We start from the raw sequence: 13,105 nt of genomic DNA on the forward strand, positions 1-13,105 counted from the left end.
ACTTTAATGTGATTTAAAATGCAATTAGTATCTAGTTTTAAATTAGGGTTGGCAAGAATTTAGATAAAATGTTATAAAAGTAGCAGTTTAAAAATATTTATTTAGATAAAAAAAAAAGAATGTAATGCAATTTTTTTCCTTAAAAAAAGAGTTCGTATAATAATTATGGAGATTTGGATGGAAACATATTTAGATGTGTGGAAGAATTAAGAAACAGGAAAAATATCCAGAAATTCAATTATCATCAACGTTTGGGAAAACATGCAGCAACACACAGACCAAAATGATGAATATAACTAACACAGTTTGTTTTCCCAACCTCGAATCCCTTTCGGTTTTTGTTCTTCCCAGCACTCCTGCTTGATTCAATGTGTCCAATGTATGCGAACACCCAGATTGGCTGTTTGAGTCCCCCAACGAAAAATGACCAGAAAGTAGGATTAGCTTCGTGCTGGCTAACTGGGTAGTAGCCTCAACGACTCTGTTTTCTGGTAGTCGAGGTGGCCTTGCTTCAAATGAATGGCTGAGGTGAATGGCTACATGGAGGAGTCTAACCAATATCCGTGAAGTCGGGGCCTATCGTGTCGAAACCTGAAATCGATCCCAGGATGTAGTCGTTGTCAGGGACAATCTCTAGAGTCCCTGGTTCGTCTTGTAGGAATGGATACTCATCCATGACAAATGGGAATGAATCGTCTGTAAGAATTGGTGAGCTGAGGGAATATAAGTTATGGACGTCCTCCTGGATAAGAGATGGCATCTGGTACATCACTGGGTCAGCTATCGTGTGGGAACTCTCCCCGTGGTCAGGTCCTGCCTTTCTGAACTTGGATTTACTGGACTTGGAAGAGTCAGCGACTCCTCCCACCTTATGCTTTCCAAGTGACTGTGATTTTGGCACAGAGCGAGCCTTGAGATCGGTTATGGGGAATACAGATGAAGCCCACCCGTGGAAATCTTCATTACAAGTTCTAGCAGCATCCCTTGGGCATAAAAACACGTTCTTTGTCAGGCATTTCAAAGAAAGATATTCATAAGTTTGCTATGGATTTCTTTGACAAAAAGAAAACAACCCACCCCATGTGATCCATTGCATATTTTTTCAAGTCTTACAGCCATTACTTCTAGTTTTTTAAAGATGCATATATGATAATCCAGGATAAGACCGGACCTTTTCAAAGGACTAATGAACTAACCAATCAGTGAACTCATTGCAATACAACACCCAAAGGAGGAATCAGGACACAGATGTCATAACTTAATATAATTGTTGGAACACTAAGGGAAAAGGAACTATACCTGAAACGAATCTCTGCAACTTCTGTTAGCCTTCGAGCACCAGAAGACTCACCAGCATCCAGGTTGATCGGGGACAAGTCAACTGCATCCGATACCGTTAAGTTAATTGAGGATGGGAATGACACGTTAAGATCATTCTCTCCCTCGAACTCGAGTGTTAGCTCCAACTGTTCTGTAGCGACTGATGCACGTCCCCCATGATAGGAAAGGGACGTTTTATCATCGGTCCTCGTACAACCAGCATCATTAAGTGCAGCAGCTATTAACTTACAATTGTGGCTTGTGTTGCCAAATTTCAACTTCCCTGTGGTCTCCCTCCCCAAATACCGAGTAATATGGTTACCAGTTGGAAAATACCTTCCACCAGAATAGAGACCATTTCTAGAAAGTGAAGTATCGAAACCACGGTTCCCACGTATTCTTGCCTTCCACACAGATGAGAGCAGGGCAGTGAAATGTTTCTGAAGTAGGTACTCACTATCAGGCTGCTCAGCAGCGACGTCTAACAGTACTCGAATATGTTCCTGAAACAGAAGAGATTGATGACCGGTGAATTCTTTTATCACATACATTGAAAAGTCAGAGCGCACCGAAATATTCTTAAGAAATATGACACAAAACTGTAACCCGAAACACGATCTCTAAAGAACTGACAAGTAAATCTGCAACATACCCAAGTTTCATGAACCAGAGAAGAGAACAGATAATAACATGCGCATCAACAAAATCATTAGCTAACCTCTGTGATTCTGAGAAGAGCTTTTCCAGAGCTAGCATTTGTGGTCTTCTCACTATTCGGATTATCTGGTGCAGATATAACATACCTTTGTATGAGTTCCCTATACCTCTCACAACAATGGACAGGATGTCGGTATCTCCCTCTATAAAACCCACCAGCAGTCATACTGAATAAGGTTGAACTAATCATGCTCCAATGCGAACCATATTCATGTACCATCGCGCACAATATAGCATCCTCTTGTGGCAACCAAAAGTCAGGGGAAGGAACACAGTCCCTTGACCAAATGTTCCCCTTCTTTATTTTCTCTGGCTTTATCATTAGAACTCGCTTTACTGGCATGGAAGTAATAGATATTTTTCCTCCCATTCTACTACGACCAACTAATTTATGTTCGAGATCCGCACCAGTCTCCCGTGGTTTTATTTCTATAGCTTCATCATATTGCACTCCTGACTCACTGAGATGGAGATCTAATGGGAAAGCATCCGCAATATTTTTCTTGAACTTTTTAGATTTCTTCTTCAGGGACTTTCCTGTCTCACTGTCCAGACTAAACTCACCCCTTTTACGTTTTTTCTGTAAGCTTGACTGAGCTGATAAAGATTCAAGAACATCTTCACTACATAAATCTTCATCATCTGTAGACATGAATTCCACGGACATTTCTTTTTTCACTGATTTCAGCTCAGAAAAAAGAGAACCCTTCTTTAGAGATTTGAACTTGGCTTTCTTTGATTTCTTTTTAGACTTCGGTTTTAGTTCACTAGGTGTTGCATTCCTGCAGAGAAAATAGGAGTTGATCTGATTAAAGAACTCTTAATTGTGAAAACAAAAGGCATAACCCAATGTCATACAAAAATCAACATTACCAAGGTTATTGAATCTGAAACTCTTATCCTTGTTACTATTGATTGATCTCGCTATAAGATTTTGTTGTTCCATATATTTCATAATCTAAATATCAGCTTGGAAAAATAATGTGTATGTTGAATTATTAATAAAATCAAAGGTACCCTAACACATCAGTTTAAGCTTTTGGATTGAGTTGATTAACATGGTATTAGAGCAAAAAGTCTTGTGTTCAAACCCTATAATGTCATTTTCTCCCTAATTAATATTGATTCTCACTTATTAGCTCTTCCTATAAATTTCCAAGTCCAAAATGTCACCCTAACGTATCAGCGTAGTTTTAAGGTTCAGTTGTGATTCAACAACATCAGTAGAATTTAACATATTTTGATATTCCAAACTATATATGCAAGGATCTCATTAAGATATATGTATGCATGTATGTATGTACACAAGCATGCATGCACGCACGAAAGGATGTTATCGCAAACAACCAGAGCAAATAAATTCCGTGAAAGCAACCAAATAAATCAAAATCAGCGAGGTTCTACTACAGGAACTAGAAACTTCCTTATTAATCCACCTTTTTTCAGTAACCATTGGTTTACTTGCCTTAAGCAACTACAATACCTCACCAAGAAAAACTGCCTAATCCTACAGTGAATGGATCCATGACCAGAACATCACCATGAGACCAACACAGTTGTTCTTATTAACCAATATCATGATTGAAGTAATTTCAACGTTAGATGCTTTTTATAATTTTATAACTCCACAACATTTTAACTGTAACCACAATCCAGCTCAAGATGAGGAAAGGTACACCATCCAGAACCTAAAGCAAGAACTTCTAGTATTCGAACACAGAAACGCCCCACTTCCTATGAGGAAAGGCAAGTGTTCCGAAGTCCAAATGACATGCAGGGTTACATCCTAATACCCTAATTATTTATAAGTAACAATATTTTATTATATTTTATAGTTTCCAATGAGAATTCAAAACATAGTTTCACCTTGTAGGATCACAATTTTCAGCCTCTTCTTCTTCTTTCCGCTTAGCTTCATATTCCAAATCCTCCATCAACTGTGAAATAAATAATGAATAAAGATGATAATGAATACACAAGACTCTTTTGAGGAAAAATTCAATTAATTCATTGATATGATAAATAGAGGGGGGAAAGTTATCCCATCATTTCAAAGGGAAGAATATCTTCTTCAAACCTGATGGTGTGCCAAGACCTCGACTTGCTGTCTATATGCTTCAGTTGCAAAATCAGCATCCCAACCTGTTGAACACAGAAATCCAGCATTAATCATTTTAAAAAAATTTAAAAATAATCATAAATGAGGAATGCATGGGGTATAAAGGTCAAATTTTCTAAAAGTGCACTAACAAGTTGCATTCAAATATACAACTTTATTTACAGCAGAAGAATGGATCGTTATCTTAACTTTTCTATATATGTGAAGTCCATATAAAATATTCTAAGCCAAATTGGAAAAACATCTACAACAGTGAAGAGCTGAAATTTGCAATTAAGTGAATTAAAAGTATTTTTTCGAAAACTTTCTTGGTTCAAATGGAAGCCAACATTCTCCCACACTGACCATTCACATGAAGTATAGCATTCAAAACATGGTGACCAGAAAGAATTGTTAGTGTACAAATACAGAAAAATTACTGTTATTATCACAAGACATTAAGACAAGAATACACATACTTTCATATACAAGAGGCTCTTCATCTTCATCAATCTCGGCTTCCATCTCCTCTTTATACTTCTCAAGACGGTCGAGTTCCCATTCTGTCTCCTCAAACTGGACATCAGAGTCCATAGCTGCTTTATCACGTAAAGGGTCCCACAGTTCCAGAAAACGTATTGCATACCGATCTATTGGCCGTAGCTGAACATCAATGGACGAGATGGTTTGTCCAGTTGCAGCAGCTACAGCAGCCATTTGCTTGACGTCTGCCAGCATGTCAACATCATCTTCTTTGTTAGCTACAATTACAGCCTTCTCTTCATTAAGATCATTAGCTCCATGTATTATTGCCTCATTATCTTTATTTGACATAATAATGCCACCAGCCTGATCTCCACCTTCATCAAGCTTAATTTCATCGTCATTCATAAACTCATCATCTTCCATCCTCCCAATAACCTCTTCTGTAAATTCCTGATTATCCACAGCTTCTTCTTCTTCAAGTTTCTTCAAAGCCATATAATCAGCTTCATCTTCAACAAACTTTAAAGCAGCGTCCACATCCGCATTAGATACAGAAACTTCATTTGAACTGATGGTATGATTTTTTTCTTTCTGCATATTTTTAATGGCAAGAGACTTGTGACCAGAGAACAACTCCATAGGATCAAGCTTCTGGAAGAATTCAGTGTTGTAACTACCACTTTGAATAACAAGATTATCAAGAGCACGCTTCTGATTTGCCTTCTTCAAAATATTCTCTTCTATGGTACTCTCACTAATCAGGCGATATATATGGACTTCACGCGTCTGTCCTATGCGGTGACAGCGATCTTGAGCTTGTTGATCCATAGCAGGGTTCCAATCACTATCGTAAAAGATAACAGTATCCGCACCAACAAGATTAATACCTACACCCCCACTACGAGTCGATAAAATGAAAAGGAAAAATTTTGGGTTGGTGTTAAATCTTTGCATTAATGTCTGTCTCTCCTCAGGCTGAGTGGATCCATCCAGACGCATGTAAGTGTAACCGTACAGATTGATGAAAGCCTCCAAGATATCAAGCATCTTTGTCATTTGGGTGAATATTAATGCACGGTGACCTTCAGATTTTAGTTTCCTGAGTAGAATAGCAAGTTCCTGCAATTTTCCACAGTCAAATTGTATCAGCCTCCTGTCTGGAAAATACACTTGCCTCCGAATAATTGCAGATCTGATTGGAGTTAGAAGGGGAAACAGGAGTCGGGAGCAGTTTTGCACATAAGAAGGATGCATAAACACATCAGAACGGCTTCCACTGCACCAGCACAAAGGTGGAGGGGCCCGTGCTGCTGGTATTGCAAAGGTGAAGCTTTCAACTAAGCCCATCATCATCTGGAAACGTTCCACTGGTGAAAGGACAATGTCAGCAATTTTTGAGGAATAACAATAGGATGAAGGGTTCGCCTTCTCATGGTATATATCATAAACCGGATGCCTTATCGTCACTAAATCCCTGAGGGATGCCGAATAAATTGGCTTTTTGTCACATTTCAAGGAATTCCACCAAGCTATAGCTTCTGCTCGTTCCATTGCCTGCCTTACTCTTTCCTCCATAATTGCATTTTGAATGTCTGCAAAAATACTTGATCCATGCAATCTCTTCCGATATCTAAATCCAGATCCAATTTCCTCAGGTTTATTCACATTGGTAGAGCACTTAATTAAATTTGATGGGGTAGCAATAGCTCTAACTTCATCTCTCTCCCATGAAGTCATGCTAAAGTCTAGATGAGTGAATAAAAATCCTAAACCCTTAAGGTCAACTCTAGAAAATAGGTCAGGTGATAATGCAGAACATACAGATGAACTCAACTGCATGACTATACCCGCCATATCAAAAGAACTGATGATTGGACGACCCTCAAACAAATCAGGATGATTACAAACTTTCCTAAGCTGCATAATAACGTTAATCATACTAAAGAAATTGCCACTGGCAAGAGTAGCTTGTGTTTCAGAACTAGCAATATAGTCCTCATATAAATGACGCTGCCTTCTAGACAATCTACAGTTCAAAACATGCTCATATTTCTTTGGGAGCTGCTTCTCTACATCTCTTTTCAGCCTACGAAGTATAAAGGGGCGGAGAACATTATGCAGACGATCAAGAACTTCCTTATTCACTTTTTCTTGCCCCTCCACCATTCCTGAAATTGGATTGCAAAACCAATCCTTGAATTCTTGATGAGACTGAAAAATATGGGGCATCAAAAAGTGCATCAAGGACCAGAGCTCCATCAGATCATTTTGAAGCGGGGTACCAGTTAATAAAATTCGTCGCTTGGAATTGAAGTTCAAAAGAGTTTGCCATCTTTGTGACTTCCAATTCTTAATTAGATGAGCTTCATCTAGTATTAGATACTTCCACTTCTTGCGTTTGAAAACTTTAGAATCCTGGATAACCAACCTGTAAGTCGTTATGCATACATGAAATGAGTTCAGTTTCATCCACCCTTGCCTCTTAAACTTGCGCTCTTTTGCACTTCCAAAGTAAGTTAAAATTTTAAAAGCAGGACACCACTTGAGAAATTCAGTCTCCCAATTAAGCATGACACTTGTTGGGACCACAATAAGATGGGGACCCCATATTCCCTTTTCACAAGCAAGATGAGCAAGCAAAGCAATGGTCATGATTGTCTTCCCAAGCCCCATTTCGTCAGCAAGAATCCCATTTAGTCTTTTCTCATACATGGTCACAAGCCAATCCAAGCCAATATGTTGATATTCACGTAGGGAGTGCTTAAGAAGGAAAGGGAATTTTGTACGCACTTTAGTTGTGGAAAATGTGTTCCCAGTAGGTTGTGCAGATCGTGCTGCTGCTGCAGCATCAAAAATTCTGTCCTCATTCTCCCTTTCTTCAGAGTTTTCTAATGATCCTTTCCTCTCCGGAGGTGAACTTGCAGATGAATGAGATTTACCGGGGTCAATATTTTCATGCACACAGACATTGAGGGGCTTTGGCTCAATTTCTTCATAAGATGAAGAATCCACAAGGTCGTCTGACAAAGCAGAAGCATTTTCATCTTCATAATCTGAATCATAACCATTGTTGGGACCCTGCAAAAAGATTGAGATTATAATGGACAGATGTCTAGTTGAACCCAAAAGAAAAAGATGGAAAATTCACAAAAGTAAGAAACAATATAGAAACAAATTAAGCTCAAAAACCTACCTTTCCATACCTTGCAAGCAGTTCTTCTATAGGTATTTCACTCTCATTTCGCAGCATTAAAATCTGCAAATATATATAATAAATGAATAAATAAATACATGAATTGCTAAGGAACGATAATGAAAAATAAATAAATAAATAATTGGAACCAAGAATATAATCGATGTGTGGCACCTAGATAAAGGAAAAACTCTTGAAGCTCTAGGAAATATATAAGTTGCTCATTACCTCATCATCGGCATTGTTTGAATCAACTTTTTCCAGTTTCTCCTCCTCTGATAAAGTTGCTTCATCATCCTACAGATCGAGTGAAGCAAAAATTGGTATGGAAAATTAGAAATTTGCATCAGTCAAGAATTTTACCACATATGATCACTTGGTCTGCATCAACAGTATCTAAACATCTCGTAATTCATAAGTATCTCCATGCCTTTCTATGTTCACAGAGATGCAAGACTATGTTGTTGTAAGATACGCATACATTGTCATAGAAAAGCAAAAAACTATACGTTCTTGATCCTAGATCTATTAACCAAAAAACTTCTTTACACACAAAATAAATGTGTTAGGAAGATCACAAATGTAATTCTAAAAGGGAATATAGCAATTCAGTTGTCATTTTCCAAAAATCCAACTTTTAGGTAGCCAATTGAGTCCCACAAGTCTTTCGAATAAGAACTTTTCTTTTTTGAATCCACCTTAGTTTCTCTTCTCTTGTGTCAATCTCCACAAAGGTAGCCATAATTGTATTGGACTACAGAATTTAAACCTGACCCTTGCTCTCCCTTTAATAAGTTGAAGAAAGGCTCCTCCCCAGTTTTAGGAAAGCACTAGTTTGGCCTAAATGCATAGCTAGGAGATATCCTTTCCAAAAGGCAAAGCACCCAATGTACAGACCGAAAACAAAGACTGCTACATAGTTAAAGAGTAAGGCCCTGTTGGATGACCATGGTTTTTGAAGATAATGAGTAAATATTATTTTGTATGTCCTTGTATATCCCTTTTTTTTTTTTCAATAAAAGCTAGGTCTCTCATAAAAATAAAAATAAAAGTAGTTAAGCTAAAACCCCTGAACTGACCAAACAAACAGCTAGAAAGAGAGATTGACGAGGGAAAGGGGTTTGTATATGGTGCAGATTTATAAGGAGAGCAACAAGTTGACAACACATATCAGTGGCAATGACAAATGAATGGCAACAAAAAGCAAACCCAACATGCTTAACTGAACAAAAGTATGGGATGGTTTAGTTTCAATACAATTCATTGGCTGGTTCAATTTCTTTAACACCATGACCATGCCCACCTACTAACATTGCGAAGCAGATCTCTCAACTCTCAAACAAGAATTTCCATAAAAATTACTCTAAAAGGACAAGGTTCTTATTTTCCAAATTACCAAACTCGATCCCCCCTGTGCAAACAAGACTAAAATTTTCCTCTAACAAAACAAATGGTCGTCAACCCTTTCCCGCATAAATGAACGCACATGATTGAAGGGAGACCAAATCAGGAAGAACTTCACGCAACACTCTTAATAGACACCAAATTAACAAAAGTTACATGCAACAAAGTTATGTACATGTATTAACCACAGAAGAGGAGGTATCTTCATTAAACGAAGAAGTACAACTAAGATAGATAGCATAGTAAAAGGAAAATTATAACACCGCTATATCAAGTAGTTGGAATCCATATAGCATACCTTTTCTTCTCCACCAGCAACATCATAATCATCATCTTCCTACAAGAGGCAACAGAGCAAAAATTACACAACCAAGTCAAGTTTCCATGAGCCCAAGGAAACCAATACTAACCCATCCAGGAACGGGTATACACATGGAAAGAGATAAAATTAATCGTTAAATTAATCATTCTTCTCTACTCTAGTGAAGCATGCTTGAGATTCATGCACCAGCGCTAGTGGTGCACACCTCAAGCCGTACTTCTTACTTAAAAAAAAAAAAAAAAAAAAAAAAAAAAAAAAAAAAAAAAAAAAAAAGAATAGAAAACAATAACCGAACAAAAAGTTTAAGGAAGACACTCATGAATAATCTTAATTCGATCTGAAACCTGCTATAATTGAAGCCTAGAATTACGTATTTGACCTAAAATAGCTGCACGGTGAAGTTTGCAAGCTCCCCTATTTAGTGCAACCATAACATGTTAACAACATGAGCATTTACCCCTTTTTCTTTTAAAAGCAGACCTTTGTTGAGAAGCGTTAAAGAATATAGGGCATATAAAGAGAACATCCAACTAAAGGAACCAAAACTACCAACTATACAAAAAAAGTGCTTCAAAAAGAACCAAATCAGATTGAACCCATCATTTAAATAATGAATGCATCATATCCATGAAAAGAAGAAATCTACTTTTATTTTCTAAAAAAGAAAAGGAAAGGAAAAAGAGAAGAAAGAAAAACAACTGTCTTACACGTTCTTCACTGAAATCATAAAATGCATCATCCTCGGGAAACTCGATCGGTAGCATGGATGGACGTTTTGTTCGACAAGTCTCTCTTTTCATATGATTTTCTACACAAGATGATTCCCCATTGCTTTGATTCTGAAATAATAGAATATATCATCGTGAAGGATTCAAATTGTTCTGAGCTTTGAACACAAACCAGATACACATACAACTTACACAACGACGACCGGCAAAACTAAGTGAGTCCATTTCATCAACCTTATGCGACGTAGAACACTCATTCCCTCTTTCTGTAGCATATATCTCAACAATTCAGACTAACATATTCCACAAAATAACATGGATGAGACTAGTGGCTTCTTGTCCTTACCATGATTTTCTTCTACTTCTGTCTCTTCGGTTCCTGCTGTACTCGTTTCAGGACTAACTTCTAAATCATCTGTATCAATTAGACTTCTTTTAAGCAAAGGATTTACACAAAATAGAGTAACCCAGTTTTACAATGTTTACATATAAAGGGTGACGGTGTAAGAAACAATGATAATATAAATGTTTAAGGATAAGGAATCCTCAATAAACAAACAACCAAGGATATCCATTTAAAGCATTTATGGCCTCGATTCCAAAAAAGTTAAGACACCATAAGAGTGTTCGAGTATAGATCCATAATTGTTCTCGACAAATGAAGCCATGAAATTAAAAAAGGAGGAAGAAAATAACAAAAAACTGTAAGCAGAGGAAACCTTAAAATTTTCATATTTGTACATAAAAAAAAAAATAAGTAGAGTACAAGAGCAAAACAGTTCACCTACAACTACACAATTCTCGAAACAAAATGATCTTGAAAAGTTACCTATTAAGTAGAGTACGCAGGTTCCAACCCAATGTCCAAAAATCTTAAAATTGAGAATGGACTACGCATTTAAAAATCTTAAAATTTTCATATTTGTACATAAAAAATTAAGTAAAAAACATCTGAACAGCATTGAAGCCAATCATTAGTAAACAATTCTCTTGTTCATTCAAATCAAATGCTTAATATAAGAGAAAATCAAGGAAAGAATGGATGAGAAAGTCAGCAATCAGTCTGAGGGATTTTTTGTTCATAAAAAAAAAAAAGTAGAAATGTCAAACTTGCCCAAAAATCTGAAAATTAAATAGCCCCAAACTTATTTACCCAGTAATCAGGAACCAACTGCCAGTCAAATGCATGATTAAAGAAGAAAAAGAAGAAGAAGAAGAGATAATGGTTCACCGTGCACCTTTCTCTTGTGCATATCTTTTAAGAAGCTCTTCAAGAGGAAGATCCACTTCATTTTGCAAGGCTTCCAGTTCTTCTTGCCTTTCTTCTTCAGTTATCAGAGCCTCATCTTCATCTATGGTCTGCTCGTTATCTTCCTAAAACATTTGTGAGAGAACATATTACTTGTAAGGAAATTGAGATTGAATTAGCAAAAAAAAAAAAAAAAAAAAAAAAAAAAAAAAAAAAAAAAAAGGCAAAAGCAACATATAAGGTGCCAAACACCATTGACACCGAAACCACAATTGGAGCCTCCAACAGATCTCCATACTAACGTACAAAGAATATCAAGAAATAATATCCAATCATGTTCAAATTTAGCCATGCAAAACACTCCAGGCATGTGTTAGATAAATATATATATATATATATATATATATATATATATATATATATATGGTGGATTTAGCAATGAATCTAGTTGTGTTGGGTCCAAAATTTTAAGAACCAAGGGGCAAAATGCCCCACGGAATTCATGAGCAAGAAACTTTGTATGGATTTCTCTCCAAAAGAAAAAAAGGAACTTTATGTCTTGAATTTGATAGAATAAATGTGATATTTTCAAATATGTGCAACCTTAGTTAATACATCATAAGGAAAGAATAAAGAAAATAAAGACAAAATATTGTAAGCCAATATTTACAAAATTATAAAGACAATAAAATTCAACACTCCCCCCAAGTTGGTTTATAGATGGCTCCCATAGCCAGCTTGTCAATCAGCTTATTGCAATCAAGTTTATGCCAATGATGGGTAAGTTGGAGAAGAACACAAAGGCCTGTGGCTATGGTCAGAATGTGGTGACACAAGCATATGGGTCAAGGCGAAACGAAAAGATTGATGTCGAAAGTAGGATGCAACAATCAAGAATGGTGCTAGGTTTCGGCATCAGCTGTTAGGGTTTCAAAAACGGTAGTTAGGGTTTTTAGGGTACTAGAGACAGCTACAAGTGACATGTGCTCTGATACCATCTTAAATTTGATAGAATAATGATGATATGTTCAAATATATGCAACCTCGGTCTTCTTACATAGGAGAAAGACCAGTACAATTGAAGGAAAGAATAAATACAACAGAGACTAAAAATACTGAACTAATTTTTACACGATTAAGAAGACTAGAAATTCCCACCATATGAAAGTTGAAGGCAAATATAAGTTAGTTATTCTTAGTTGATGGAACCCATTGCATCCAATTGCATGATCCTAAAGTCCATCTATCACTACAAGGTTTAGGTTACCAATAGCATGTATATCTTTCTTCTTCATTTTTCTACCATGAGTATCCAAACCAACCACACCTCCACTAATCCCACAAAATAATTGTTGGGCCCTCAAACATGTAGTCGTCAAAAAATTTATTCAAATCTTTGATAGATCATCACCATGTTGTCTGAACATACACCCCAAAATTGATTTACTTTTTCTTTACTTGCCCAATAACAATCAGGAGACCTATGGTGGTTCAAGATCCATATTTTTTCAACTGTCTGGTTTCAATCATTCCATGTTCATAAGATGTAAGTCATTATATCTACCCCCCCCCCCCCCCCCCCCCCCCC

General features: G+C 36.8%; 1 protein-coding gene across 2 annotated transcripts in view; it reads right to left on the reverse strand.

Moving 5' to 3' along the window:
- Positions 1 to 209: 209 nt before the first annotated feature.
- LOC111470025 (protein PHOTOPERIOD-INDEPENDENT EARLY FLOWERING 1) overlaps positions 210 to 13,105 on the reverse strand; it is a 16,115-nt gene continuing 3,219 nt past the window's right edge. For both annotated transcript variants that reach the window (XM_023115481.1, XM_023115480.1), the window contains 13 exons: positions 11,507 to 11,642; positions 10,615 to 10,683; positions 10,461 to 10,534; positions 10,248 to 10,379; positions 9,517 to 9,555; positions 8,043 to 8,111; positions 7,815 to 7,877; positions 4,615 to 7,699; positions 4,115 to 4,179; positions 3,904 to 3,974; positions 2,039 to 2,819; positions 1,300 to 1,823; positions 210 to 983 (listed from right to left, as the gene is read on the reverse strand). In XM_023115481.1, the coding sequence (XP_022971249.1) occupies positions 551 to 983; positions 1,300 to 1,823; positions 2,039 to 2,819; positions 3,904 to 3,974; positions 4,115 to 4,179; positions 4,615 to 7,699; positions 7,815 to 7,877; positions 8,043 to 8,111; positions 9,517 to 9,555; positions 10,248 to 10,379; positions 10,461 to 10,534; positions 10,615 to 10,683; positions 11,507 to 11,642 (5,541 nt within the window). In that variant the 3' untranslated portion in view covers positions 210 to 550. The remainder of the gene's footprint in view (positions 984 to 1,299; positions 1,824 to 2,038; positions 2,820 to 3,903; positions 3,975 to 4,114; positions 4,180 to 4,614; positions 7,700 to 7,814; positions 7,878 to 8,042; positions 8,112 to 9,516; positions 9,556 to 10,247; positions 10,380 to 10,460; positions 10,535 to 10,614; positions 10,684 to 11,506; positions 11,643 to 13,105) is intronic.

This window comes from Cucurbita maxima, unplaced genomic scaffold (genome assembly GCF_002738345.1).
Source record: "Cucurbita maxima cultivar Rimu unplaced genomic scaffold, Cmax_1.0 Cma_Scf00043, whole genome shotgun sequence".
Taxonomy (NCBI): domain Eukaryota; kingdom Viridiplantae; phylum Streptophyta; class Magnoliopsida; order Cucurbitales; family Cucurbitaceae; genus Cucurbita; species Cucurbita maxima.